Here is a 15258-nt window from a genome sequence, read left to right as displayed (position 1 = left end):
AGAAGAGGGGAGGTAGAGGTGAAGAGATGGATTCAGTACGACTCTGGAAGCTGACAGTTCACTTAAAGCTACTGGACTCGGCACTCAAAGTGAGTGAGGGTGGAGAAGGAGATGAGCCTGTTTTGTAAGCGAAATTTGTTTGCAAACCAGGGCTCGCTGACTTAGCAATGTCCACACTGCCATTTCTTCATTTATTGCCAATTGGACTGTTTTTTTCCCTTGGGATTAGAGAGCGTATCTTCTATTTTACTATACCTCTGACAAGGGTTATCACAGTTCTTCACCTTCCACCATGGATGCAGTCTTAAGGCTTTGATAATTTTGCATTATAACAGTACTTTTCCCCCTCTTATTATGTGAAAAGAGGACTTCTCCCCCATTTAAACACATTCCCTAGAGCCATAGAGAGATTACAGAGAGGAAACAAAGAAGGTAAAAGAAAAGCTTAGGTTTTCCTCTAACTAGCTAAACTTTGCTTTTTAAAACCTCTCTTTATGTTATTCATTATTCTGAATTCGTCTCCTTTACTGTAATAGACACCTTCTTAACATGAACCATAGGTTACAAGGGCAAATTTTTCATAAGCTATTATAAAGTTATTTGAATGTTTGCAAATAGTTACTGGGAAGGGCAAGTATCAAATATTTTAATTTGATAAGTTCTTTGTTACAGTCTCTTCAGAATAAAAACATTCTCCTTTTCTTATAATAAATAAAGCAAATATATTGGGATACTGAAAATGAGGCAATGTGATAACAAAAAATGAGGCTCAGTCTGAAATATACTGTGAGAGCCATTCTTCAAGATTGGTGTATATAAAATGTCCCATTAAGTGGACATTAAAATGAAAAAATACAGCTAGAATTAAGAATTCAACATTGACTAACTCGACTCAATGGAACAATTTAGAGATAATCATGGATTATGATAAAGTTAAAGGAACTATGAGGTAAGGAACTCTGAAACATTGTACCAAAAAAGGAAGAGCCCCCATTCCATCTCCATCTTAAACTTGTGATTTTGATCATTTTTTCTCATTTCTCTTATATGAAAAGTATTTTACTGATATTCAACTATTGATGTTAAAATGGCTTCAACTGTTAGCATACATTATTCTGTACAGATTTTAAATCTTAAACTATCACAAATTTCTTATTCAAAAATAAATTTCTACTGAAATTTCCTTAGTTTTATTATTATTTTTTAAAGATTTTATTTATTTACTCATGAGAGACACAGAGAGAGAAAGGCAGAGACACAGGCAGAGGGAGAAGCAGGCTCCCTGCAGGAAGCCCCTGATGTGGAACTCGATCACAGGACTCTAGGCCAAAGGCAGACATGTAAGGGTTAAGCCAACCAGGTGTCCCCTTAGTTTTTAAATACATACATACCTATGAGTGACCTGTTTTCAAAGATAAGTGCCCTAATTTAAGGAAAACAAAAACCTATCTACATCACAACATACATTTTCTTTCTGCTTTGATGCATCATGTGTAAATACGTTATTCAGAAAACAGGTATTTAGCCAGTAAAATTGTAACATTTCAAAAAATTGTTGACTTAAAAATCCAAAGTTGTGAAGCAAGCCCTGAGAAACAGGATTAATAATGGGAATGCCAAGAGGCTGCAAAAAATGCAAGAGGTGCTTCTGAGTGTCAACACTGCCATGACATGTAAGGCTCCAGAGTGAGGTTGAACACATGATTTCGACAGCGCTATTTCTTCTCACCCAGATTAATTGCTGTATTTCAAGAGCAGGACAATTTATCAATCTTGTTTTCTCTCTCCAGCTCATGAGCTTGAAGATTTAAATATTTTTTTAGGTCTGTTTTGTTCTTCACAATATGTATTTTCCAAGAATGTTCGTTCTGTTCTTTTCCTCTTTATATATGTTCCACAGTATTTCTTTCGATGTATATTCTTTTTACTTTTTAAAAATCTTTATGTGGCTTTACAGAAAGGGAACTAACTAGCATATACTCTCTTAAAGCCTATTACCTTACATCAGAAAGGTAAATAATATTTCAACTGGTTTTAAAAAGGTATAAAAGACTTAGAAAAAAGTTTCCCAGCTATAGGACAATCTTAATAAAAACAGTAATGTGCCTAAATTAGGAAACAGACACTCCAGGGAAAAGTGCAAATATGCTGATTATGTAACTTTTAAAAAAATTTCTATGATTAGGTTTATACTGGTTAGTTTCTTTTTTTTTTTTTTTTTAATTTTTATTTATTTATGATAGTCACAGAGAGAAAGAGAGGCAGAGACATAGGCAGAGGGAGAAGCAGGCTCCATGCACCGGGAGCCTGATGTGGGATTCGATCCTGGGTCTCCAGGATCGCGCCCTGGGCCAAAGGCAGGCGCCAAACCGCTGCGCCACCCAGGGATCCCTACTGGTTAGTTTCGAAAGGTGTTTCAGTTCATCTAAGTTGGGCATCAAGATTCCTAAAGGAACAATGAGATCCAAAGAATATATCCAGCAGGTGTAATATACCTTATAATGATCTCTACAATTAAGACTGCACAGAGACATTTTATTTTATAACATGATTTTTGCTATTGTTATTCAATATATCTTTTTTTTTTCTTGGAGTTCACTATTCTCTAAACAATTAGAAAATCTATTTGGGTTCGAAAGTCATTTTTCTTTCACTAACTAAACCCCATTGATTGCTTCTTTGCAGAATATAATACTCAAACCATTTGCTTTAAAATAACTATCAGCCCATGAACTTCAGTATTACATACAATTTCTCATTAAAAATGCAAAGACACATGTTATTCATATGCTAGTTTATTATTTGGAGATGACTTCATGATGAGCGTTGTCAATAACCAATTACAATACCAGGAAATTCACAGAACAAAATTCTGTAGAGATCTTGTTGTTTTTGTATTTAACTCTAAAAAGTATGCTACTCCAATTTTCACATACCAAGCTGAGATGCCATTTAGACTTTTTCTAGGCTAATTTTTGCTTAACCTGGGACGGAGGGTGATTTCCAATGAACTTAAAATACCCAATTCATGCCCATCATTGTGAAAAAGGAGAAGGAAGAGGAGAAGGCCAGAAGAAGTAGCAGGCCAGTGAAAATGCCACATGGATTCAAGAATTGAGAAAACTGACAGTAAAATATATGTTCTTTGGTTAGCAAAGCGAAAAGGGGGAAAGTATTGCATACATGATAGATACACACTAGCATTCTAAAGCAGGAGACAAGAATGTCAAGAGTGTATTCTTTCCCCGCTGCCAGATGGAAGGGCTATTATTATAAATGAAAGGCAGCAGTAGTGGATGCCAGGCACTTTTGTTGTGTGCCAGATTCTGAAGTCCAGATGTAAGCAGGTTACCCCTGGGACAGGACAGGCTTCAACTCCCGCAGCAGAACAGAACCGATCACGGTTCTCTCAGTGTTGATGATAAGCTGGGCTGTAGAGCCTTCCTTCAGCTCTACTGTGACGAGCATCAATGACCCACTGTGCACAGTTTTAGCTGCAAACCTGAAGGGAAAGAAAGAGACCTTTTATTATGAGGGCGGTGGGGGAAAGGAGACAGCACAGATTCAAATAAGTCTAAAATAATTGTTTTTTCAGTAATTTCTTACAGGTTCCCTACTGCCAAAAACCCAAAGCCAAGCATTCTTCTAAAAAATCGATAAACTGCCCAGCACCATGCTTACCACAAGCAGGTAATCTTAGTGCACAGTTAGAACAGAATAAGAAAAGTAAGTCTATTTTACTTTTTGGTTTGGACAATAGATATGTGTGAATAATTCTCCATTAATAGATATTTGGGAATCATTCATTTGATGTTTAACATTTCGTCAGGCACAGGGCCATTTAAAATAAACCACTGTATTTTTATTTTTGAGACATACTAAGGAAAGGTACTTCTCTCAAAGAGCTTGAAATTTTAATTCCTCATATGTGAAAATGATTACTCAAGAAGTTAAATAATTTTATGGACATTATAAAACTCATATCGTTTCAGAAATTCATGCGTGCATGTTAAAATATTCAAATTCAATCTCTAATGTTGATGATGACACGTAACAAAATCACATGCCAGGTATAACACCACACTCCTCCTTTTTAAAACTTTTAACGTTCAGAACGTTAGATACTTCTTTTTGCTCTAGAATAGAGGAAACTCGAGGTCTAAGTCTCCATTACTAAATTCCAAGACATGAAGAATCTACTAATTACATGGAATTAAAAGCAAAACTAGCCTTTTAAGCACTGCAATTGACTGAAAAGCCGTTGGAGGCACAATGAACTTCTGTCAATCCTGCTAATTCATTCTGCACGCACAGTTGAGCCCCAGAGACGTGAAGGAAGAGGACGGTACCCTCCCAGGCCTCTGTTTCCCACATGGAGCATGTTCCACACATTTTTTTGGGGGGAGGGGGTTTGATTGCAGGGATGGCTGGAGAAAAACAAAGTTGCCGCACATGAGCTTTTGAAAACACTAACAAGTGTAGAGCAGGTCTGTGACCTGCTGTGACCCCACTTTGCAGGGCCAATCCCCTTTCCCCTTTCTGTATGACACGTGTCTGAATCTGAGCCATCTGCCTCAATTTGCGCAACATCTTCAGCCACAATGGCACCCAGTTAGCCCTGACAACAGCTCACAATACATAAAAATAAAACTGCCGCGCTGACAGCACGCTGCGGACTATTCAAGAGCAAACCAACTGGTCAGTGTCTCATGTCTGACAATTAGCATGGGCCTTGCGCAGAGCCCACGGTGTCCTCAGGGATCTGTTTAATTACCATCAACATAAAAGAGGGAGTTTATCAGGAGACACTCAGAAAAACTTCACTCCCAACTTAATTAAAATATTAGCCACTTAAGCAGGAAGCAGATTCTCTTTAAATGAAAAGTAATTTCTTTTTTGAGTTTTTAAAAAATGACATCAAGATCTTATAACATACTTGATTCTTTTTCTGAAAACTAACAAGCCATTTTTGACTGAAACAGAATCACGAAAATCAGTTTTCCAACGATTATAAGAATAATGACTCAAAAACAAAACAAATATGCTAATTTTACGTAACAAAATATTATCGGCACTTTCAGGTTGCATCTTAAAATGTGAGCTAGTGGGTTGTTGATAAAGTATGTTAGAAGCCTTCTCATTTATTTTATTTTCTACAAACATGGAAAGCTACTCTCTCCAAACAAAGTGAAGACTGGTAAGGAATCTGACAGAGCAGTTTTTCTACTTGAGAGAAGCAACTGTAAGTAACCAGTTTAGGAAGTGAAATCATACCAGTGTGTTTTTTTTTAATTTTAAAAAATTTTTAAAACATTTATTTATTTATTTATGATAGAGAATGAGAGAGAGAGAATGAGAGAGAGAGAGGGAGAGAGAGAGAGAGAGAGAGAGAGGCAGAGACACATGAGGAGGGAGAAGCAGGCTCCATGCCGGGAGCCTGACGCGGAACTCGATTCCGGGACTCCAGGATCACGCCCTGGGCCAAAGGCAGGCGCTAAACCGCTGAGCCACCCAGGGATCTCCCATACCAGTGTTTTTAAAGAGATTTTATAAATTCTCATAATATACACATCGGTGTGCTCTTCAGATGTCCACACAAGACAAAGGAACTGCGTACCTAATTCCATCTTCCAGAAAACACAAATATCACTTTTCTATATCACAATATAGAAAAGACCCTCTTTTCTATATTACCCCTTAACAAGTTTATGCATTTCTTTTGTCCACATTTTTGAGGTTCTTCTGTGTCACAGGAGAATCCTGTTTCTGTATTTCTTTAAACCATGTCTGTATGTCTGTTAAACCAAAGGGTATTAGGTAGCTCTACTGTCCTTCTCATTTATGTAACTCCCCCCCCCCCCACAGATTTGGTCATCACCAAATCTTCATTCAACACATAATTCAACAGAGGTCCCTATTTCTGACAGGGTTATAATTATGTAAACAATAGTCTTATTAGTCCCTTTATTTACTTAACACTTGTGCCTTGGGACTACAGAGAAGGAGATTATGTCTGAATAGGGACACAAAAGCACTTGAATTTCAGGGTTGCACAGCCCCAAGGCACATTTTATCTCTTTTCTATTAAAAACTTAAGAGTTGATGGTACAGTAACATAAATTCAGCAGAGACAAATGTCAGTCTTGATGTCAGTATGTTTACAGAGACTAAAATTAGTGTCTTGTACATGTTTTTGAACTTATTAACAAAATTTTCAATACTGTAAAGAATAGGGGCATGAAAGAAAAGAGATCTTTGCTTACACTATAGTAGAAACACGCTAAGCAAATCATCCTAGCAATAAAATCTGTTAGCTGGTGTAAAAGCTACTGCCTTTTTAAACTAAGTTTCTCTGTTCTAGTGGGCACAAATGGTGGAAGCAATGTTTTAAAGTAGAAGACTAGATCAGATGTTCTGACATTCTCATTTCACAGTTCAAAAAGGATGTATTTAATTGGAACACAGCATGATTACAACTGGGTTGTTTTGGTCCATGAAAAGCAGAGCCACCTCCCCCCCAACCCCCCCGCCAAATTTATTAATCACTTAATGCCCAAACAGGCTTTGCTTTAACATACACTGAAAAGATGGTTATGGAAAGAATACCAGTAAATAAATAATACATAGCTAGCTTTGGGAGGTAAGAAACAATGTTTATAAAGACAGCTTGGGTCAAATACTTCTATGTTAAATTTAATAGCTGACATCAGGACCTCTATACTTGACCTCAAATGAAGACAGACACTTTTCCAGAAGGCATGTGCGGTTTTTGGATCACCATATTCACAACTGCAGCTTCCACTTATTAAATGCTTTGTATAGCGGGCACTTGCTTGATTCTATGAGGCAGATCACTTTATAGATGAGGGAACTAAGGCCTCAGAAGTTGAGGAACGTGCTCGTGAGCACACAGCTAGTGAATGGTTGAGCAGAAATTTGAACCCAAGTATTCTGATTCTGGATTACATACGATCTCAAATATGCAAAGTGCACCCTAAATATTTGTTTTATTAGTAAACAGATAAACAAAGGTTTTTATTTACTTAATATGCATATAATCTTTTGTTATTCCAAAAACTTTAAGAGGGAAGATATTTCCCTTCAAAACTGTGTACCTGAATTTGCACCATTATGGAATTCAGAGCATCCTGACTTGGTGCTTTGTCATAATAACTTTCAAATTTCTGCCTTTAAAGATCTAAAATATTTTAAACAGTCACTACTTTCCACTCCCTCAAAAGAGACACCAGCAGTGAATAATATAAAATCTTTTTGAATGGAGCTGTAACACAGGGAGGGACTTCTGGGAGGCCAACCAACCTCAAACACCAGTAACACCACAAATGAGAACAAATAAGAGGGTGACAGTTAAAGATGTATTGCCTATGTATGATGGGCTCCATGTTATTAAAAGGATACCATCTAGGTGTTTTTCATAATTTTTCATTTTCATTCCACCACCAAGCACTCGCTGTTTGTAATCACCAACTGAGAAGGTAAAACTATTTAGATATATCTGTATTTCATTTTATTACGTCTTTTTGTCTATTATCTTTAACAATTGACATTTAATCTTTGAAGCTTGTAGAAATTCTTAAGATTAAAGAAAAAGACAAAATAAGCTGCTTGCCAAACCTAAATAAAGATACCACTTTTCTTAAAAAACTTAATTTGTCTTAACTATCGACAGAATTATGAAAAAAGCTCAGATAACAAAAACAAATTGGTATAAATTTATTATCTACAATACATGGCTTTATTCCCTCGTGCACTTAAGCCATACTTTTTTTTTTTTTTTAGATTTATGAGAAACTGGCTATGGAACATAAATGTTGTCAGAAGGAAAAGAAATTCTACAACTCAATTGTTTGAACAACTACAACAGGACAACGTGAATTAAAAAGTATTTATCTGAAAGACTGTATCAATCTCCAGGGTAATCACAAACATAAAAATTTTAAGTAGAATCATATTTGCCACACTTAAAGCAACAGCTCTAGGACATGCTTTTTCTTCTCTTGGATAGTCTTCCTGGTTTCTGATTTTTCTATTCTGAGTTCAATTTTCTCATGTTTTCTGTTCTACTGGTTACCAGAAGCTGTGACAATGGCCTACTCAGGCTAAAACTTTTTTTTCCTCTACTCTTACATGAAGCCTTCAATTACTGCCTGCTGAAGCAGATAGAATCCTATTAGTAAGAAAGACGATCACAGGATGCAGTGCCCTGCCCTAGCTGTATAAAAATAATTAGTCCAAAGTTGACAAATGTGTAATGAAGTCACACAATGATTATATGTAAGAAATACTGGTTTCAATAAGCCAAACATCAAATGCCAAAGCATGGTGACTTGGAGTATTATTTTCCAAAGAATTTAAAATGACAAATCCTTATTACTTTGAGTTATTACAGAACGTTTTAAACAAAGAATTTGTTAAGTGGTAAAAAAATTCCTTTTGTTGACTATACAATTGTATTTTAAAGTTAAGTGCATTACCTAACTGAATGAATATTGAGGAAAAAGATTACATGTGATTCTAGTTTAGAGAATTCAGCCAAAGCAATGTATTTTTCCCTATTATTTTTAAAAAATCAGCCAGCAATATTATAGTGTTTTTCTTTGACAATCTGATGAGAAGAGTTAAAACAAAAAAATGAGCTACTGTCACAACTTAAGAGTTTCTGTATTCTGTTCTCATCTTTAAACATGGTATAAAAAAATGATTCTCCATACTATCCTGTGAATGACTCATTCTCTTTCTTTATACAGGAAAGCTAAATAAATCTAAGTGTAGTTTCTCAAAGAAGACATGAAATATTCCAGTTATTCTAAAGCATTTCTAGGTTGTCTGTCAATGGGAGTGGGATGGGATGGGCCTTAACAACAAGCCAAATAGTAAAACAAATACATTCTTACCCTATTCTCTTTGATTCCTTATAAAACGGTCAACCCAGAAGGAAAATCATCAAGAATTCCTCTCTTTCATGTCTACATGAAAACAGTTATATATATTCCTATCAAGCTGTTGCATAACAGAATATTACCTCACAAACGGTGGAATTAAATAAAACTTAAAGAATGTTTTAAAGCAAAATAAGCTGTATGGTTTGGTTATTTCTGAAATATCCAGATATGCTTTCCGTGTAAAAATTAACTGAGGTCCACATTTGTTTTTCAATGAAACGCTGTGCACAGAACCTGCAGAGATCAAAGCAGCAGATATAAAAGCGGTGCTGCCCCCTAGTGGACAGACTCCAACCTGAACAAGAACTCGGATTTCTAAATCAGTTCCACAGATCTTCAGTACTGTTTGAAATTCCAAATTTCTTGTACAGTAGTTAAAAGACCAAAGCCTGATATCTTTATACTAACAACTGTTCACAAAAAATTTTGTTTTAAGACAGCTGAGGTATTATTACTACAGTATCAAGGCTAATAAAATTAGGGCACTAAGGGCACTAAGACAGTTTTCTGTTATTGTCCTTTAAAATTACTTGATATTTAAATATTTCATGATTATTAGGGAAAAAGAAATAAAACAACAAAAACAATAGCTCAAAGGCTGAGCAACCTAAGAACAGAATAAAGGGAAATATCAAAGGCCCTACTAAGAAGTGACTGTCATTCATGTTTGTAACCCTAGTACTAAGAAAATCTGTCACAAGTCTTCAAAATATATTAAATGAAGGACTTGCACAATATAGACATTTTATGATGGAAATGGTCGTATATACAGTATTTCTCCTATTAATAATCATTTAACATATATGTGATAATAGTGATTCACAGGATGAACTAAGGCCTAGAGATGAAACAAACTGTTCTTTACATGTACTTCAGTTAAATAAAAAGATCCTTTAATTTTAAACCTATAAATATGTTGGTAAGATAAAAAGTTGACTGCCAGGTTGCCATGGATATACTGTTCTATTCACAGCACTAGACTTTCCTAATAGTTAAGGACCTGAGTAACAATAGTAAAACAATGTTTTTTCTATTAAGACTGTAATTATTCAAAAGTTGCACGTATTCAAAACTTGCAAATTAAAAAACTGACAGAGAAAAAAATAAAAAAAAATAAATAACTGACAGAGTAAATAAGATCCAAATACAGATTAAGATACATGGGGCAAGGAAAGGACTATAAGTATTGAATACAAGTTAATAATGAAAACTGTTTTGGTTCTTTTTTTTTAAGATTTATTTATTTATTCATTCAGAGAGAGCGAAGAGAGAGGCAGAGACACAGGCAGAGGGAGAAGCAGGCTCCATGCAGGAAGCCCGATGTGGGACTCGATCCTGGGTCTCCAGGATCACACCCCAGGCTGCAGGAGGCGCTAAACTGCTGCGCCACAGGGGCTGCCCTGTTTTGGTTCTTGTTGAATAAAATAAGAACTAAAATAGAATCATGGCAGAGACCAGGCTTTCCATTTTCATCAACTTACCACATATTTCTCCTTACAGGGTCAATCTGTTGTTCACGAAAGGGCAAAATGACTAGGTAGTGTGACAATTCTTTTGAACAACATCACTGTTACTGAATGTCAGAATTCTGGAAACTAGGTTAAAATGCTGGGACTGGTGAAAGACAAACTTTTACTTGTGGTCTGAGACTGTTGCACAGACAAGACTATAACACATTAATATAATTAACAGTATACTCTTGCTGGAGCACAACGGCATAGCTGGAAGAGAAAAACGAACCAAACATCTTATCTATTAGCATCTCTTAATAACTAATCTATAAAAAGGAAATGCATAAACATAAAATGTGTCATGTGGCTATCATTAACTCTTGATAGTGCAAGGTAGCCTCAAACTATAAACTCTGGAACATTATTGGCCTTATAACCGGGTAGAGCACTGGCTAAACTGCAGATTCCTGGGCCATGCCCCAGATGTACCAAATCTGAGTCCCTGGGTGCAGGACCCACGAATATGAGTTTTACACAACCCTCCACAGGATTCTTTGGTACAGAAAAACCTTAAAGATTTTGGAGCTATAGACATTTAGCTTTCTGCTTTTTGGTCACTGTACATTAGTACCTGTGTGAGAGGACAAGCAATGTAATAAAAGCAAAGGCACCGCAATTTCTACATTGCACACTAAATATTGACACTTTCCCTTTTGCAGTCCATTCATATACTGGCTTACTGTTGTTCATTATGCCTTTGTATACACTTTATTATATATCAGTTTATTAGTATTGTCTTAAATAATACACTTTAAGACTTTTATAACACATAGAATCTCACATGTTTTAATACGAATATCTAACACAGGACATGAAGACATTAAGCACTGTGGTTAATAAATGCTTTTTTGATGACTTTTTAAATTCTCATTTCTGTACTACTCCTTATCATGTGGTAACTGTCATCTGGAAAATAGCAGATTGCCATAATGACCATAACTCTGTATATCTTAATGGGATGGTTTTGTTCTCAAAGAGCAGCCCTTTGAATCACCAAGCAAGTCCCACAGAAATGAAAATAAAGTTGTCTTTCAAAAGTATACTGGTTGGCTTTCTAAGACTATTGCTCATTTAGAAAATCAAAACTAAAGGTCATATAATCTCACAGCAGATATGCTTTCTCACTGATCTTGAAAAGCAGTTAATTACATAAGAAATGCTCCTAGTTTTTTAAATGAATTCCATAAAACTTGTGCTCCTTTAATTGACTTTTTCTTAATGGAGGCCATTCTCTGTTGATATGTAGGAACCATTTTCTGCTATGTATTCAATTAAAATATCTACTTTACGCTATTACGCACTTCTGCATATTAACGAAGATTCCCTTTTTCGTAGATAATTCTTATATTAACCATTCTTTAACTTGGCATTTAATGTAAAAACTATTCAAATTTTAAGAGCAGTGGGAATAAATTATTCCAAAGTTAGACAGTGGAAACTTTATTCATTGAATGGTCAGAAAGAATACTCTGATGCTTATTGAATAGTCATCTCAGAAATAAAAGATCCTGAAAAATTAAATAGAATATAGGCCCACCAAGAGTAATGTATTGATTGTACTGGAAATTTTAATATCTTAAAATACTAATATTCAAAATACTTCTCACCCTTGTTCTTTTAAAGTCATCTTAAATCAATTACCATTAATACAAGAATGGCATTGGTCCTACTCTTCATCAACTCAAAAAGTAACCATCACAGAAGAATAAATAAGTCAGAAAGCTCACAAGGATTTCAATTTTGTGATTGACATATAAGTTTAGATGTAACTCATTAATTCCAGAGGATAATACGATACCAAACACTACAGTTAAAAACATGAGTACAACTCAATAAAGTGATAAACTGTTCATTTGTTATTGTAATATAAACAGTAACTGCTACTTCATTTTAAATGACATTAAGAAAGGCATCAGTACAGATTTTACCAACAATTGTTCATCTTTGTTACTGCAAATAAAAATTGGCAAAAAAAAGTTACATATGGATGACAATTTTTAACAATTTCTGTATGAAAAAATACAAGTAACTCCAGGTGTTTATTGCCTGGAAGCTTTCTGAAATTTAGAACATTAATACGCCTATACTATGAGAACGAATGCAAACATTTTCAGTTACGTCTAATGAGACTTGTGAGGCAAATTAAGACAGCACAACCTAATCTTAATTATAGATAGGTATGTTTTTCACTTTTGACTGCGTAGTAACTTGGGCTCTTCCCCCAAGTTACAGAGCCAAACACCAGGCTACTGATCATACAGCCAGATTAGAGAAGTGCCAAGACATTGCAGATGTGTACAAGGACCATAAACATTAAGTTTGAGTGCAATCTCTGTATTCCAGAGCCAAATATAAACAGTTTTTAGTTGTGTGTCTCCCCTGCATTAGTACAGACAATTGAGAATTGACTATAATTTAATCACTTGAAAAGGCATTAAGTTCCAAACCACCAAGACTAGTTACAGGCAAACAATGCTTTAATAGAAATTACACAACTGTGCTAAGTTTCTTTCTTAGTCTGTTTCCCAATAGGAAGGTAGCTTTTATATTAGTTGGATTTGAGAAGGTAATCTGGCTGTTTTCTTCTAAGAAACAAAAATCTGGAAAGCTGCCATTGCTTTCAGAAAAGTTAACCCACATATAGAACAAAACAAAAAATCAGAAGTTCCAACATAAACACAGGTGATCATATGTCTTTTTGTACATTACAGAAGGACATACTAAAACAGGACTGAAGTACTGCTGGATACTAGATGTGTCAGGTAAAATTTCATATTGTATAAGGATATTCTGGTGTTTCAGGAATTTCAATAATTCAAAGTATTCATAAATAAATCAAAGAACCTCTGCTAGAGAAAATCACTTCCTGCCAAGAAAGTAAAAATATTTTCACTGAAAAGCCTTCTTTTCACTCTTCCCCCTACTGAACAACATTAACTGATAAGCTGTATTTGCATGGTCGTACCAGTATGATGACCTAATATCCATTTTATTATTTTATCATCACCCTATGTGAGATAGATAGGATTTGTCAGATATTAAGAAATGGAAGCATCAGACCTGCTAAATAACTTAACCAAGGACCTTTATTTAAAAACAAAACAAAACAAAACAAAAAAAATAGGGTAAATTTTTTGATTAATGCAGTGTTCATTGTCACAATTAGTAGATGATGTTAGACACCTTCAATAACGGCAGATTCGCTCTCATTCAATAATGGCAGATCAAGACTTGAACTGAGTTCTTCGAAGGCCAAGACCAAGGTTTTTCCACAGATAACAAAGAATTTCATTTCACTACCCCTTCTTTTCCTTGCCATCCCTATCTAAACAGATGAAGATCTTAAAATGCATAAGAAGTTATCACTTGCCTCAAATTACCACAACCAATAATGGCAAAGATAAATCTAAAACCCAGATCAACTGCAATCCTCTTTATAAGGGGGCTCTCTTACCTCTGTATTAATTTGAAAAAAAATTTAAGATTTTATAAGTAATCTCTACACCCAGTGTGGGGCTCAAACTTAAAACCCTGAGACCAAGAGTTGCATGCTCCACTGACTGAGCTAGCCCGGTACTCCCCTTTCCTCATTTTTTTTTTTAAGGTCTAAAGTCATTCTCTTTGATTTTAAATTTATTTTCTATATACATAGATAAAGGCAGAAGTGTACCATTGTCAGTGGAATGGCAAAGGAATTAAAGATGGAATTAATGAATTCCTTTGAGCTCACAGAAGACTAAGTAATAACTGCATGTTTGTTTAAGGCAATCATTTTTGTCTTTACTTTCATTTCAAGCCACTGGCACATATAAGATCACAAAGAGGGCAACCATATTAATCACATTTTCTCCTACCTTTAAGGAAAATGACTTGGATCTCATGCTTTAGATGCTGGGTGGTGAAGATATATCTGGTCTAAGAAATAGAAGCTGCATTTGGCCCTACGTTGGTTTTCTAAAAGCTCCTTAATTACTGGGATCTCTCTTAAGGGATCACTGTAAAAATCACTCTGAATGTGGTACCCAAACTTCTTCCATTTCAAGTGAAAAAGTACAATTGCACTGCTTTATAAAATAGTTCTTCCTGGAAATCCACTGAATCTGGTGAAATAGGATAAATTCTCAACTGTATCTCATAAAAGGTAACTTTACAAATCACCAAACTATTATAAAACCCAAGTACACTGTCTGCCCTTCAGGATAGTCCATTCCAGTGTACTAAAGATTCCATGAAATAGGAAGAGAGCCTTAACACAAATCAATCAATTAAATATCTCATCAGAAACAAAGAGAGGGAGGCAGATACAGGTTTCAGGGCTATTATTATTATTTAAAGATTTTTATTTATTTATTCAAGAGAGACGGGGGGTGGTGGTGGTGGTGGGGTGGGCAGAGACATAGGCAGAGAGAGAAGCAGGCTCCATGTGGGGAGCCCGATGTGGGACTTTATCCCGAGGACTTAAGGATTATGCCATGGGCCAAAGGCAGGTGCTCAACTGCTGAGCCACTCAGGCGTCCCTCAGGGTTATTATTTTCTTTTCTTTTTTTAAAGAGTTTATTTACTTATTCATGAGAGACACACACAGAGAGAGGCAAAGGCACAGGCAGAGGGAGAAGCAGGCTCCATGCAGGGAGCCTGATGTGGGACTGGAGCCCGATGTGGGACTCGATCCTGGGACCATGGGATCACGCCCTGAGCTGAAGGCAGATGTTCAACTGCTGAGTCACCCAGATGTCTCAGGGTTATTATTTTCAAGGAAAACTGTGAATTGAAAATTACATATT

The 15258-nt window shown here is 35.6% G+C and overlaps 1 protein-coding gene across 7 annotated transcripts in view; it reads right to left on the bottom strand.

Annotated features, from left to right (window-relative positions):
- Positions 1-2779: 2779 nt before the first annotated feature.
- Positions 2780-15258, bottom strand: part of AP3B1 (adaptor related protein complex 3 subunit beta 1) — a 262968-nt gene continuing 250489 nt past the window's right edge. For all 7 annotated transcript variants that reach the window (XM_041752074.1, XM_041752073.1, XM_041752077.1 and 4 more), the window contains one exon: positions 2780-3502. In XM_041752074.1, coding sequence (XP_041608008.1) covers positions 3349-3502 — 154 coding nt within the window. In that variant the 3' untranslated portion in view covers positions 2780-3348. The remainder of the gene's footprint in view (positions 3503-15258) is intronic.

This window comes from Vulpes lagopus, chromosome 4 (assembly GCF_018345385.1).
Source record: "Vulpes lagopus strain Blue_001 chromosome 4, ASM1834538v1, whole genome shotgun sequence".
In the NCBI taxonomy this organism is placed as follows: domain Eukaryota; kingdom Metazoa; phylum Chordata; class Mammalia; order Carnivora; family Canidae; genus Vulpes; species Vulpes lagopus.
This window is presented reverse-complemented; position numbering and strand designations above follow the sequence as displayed.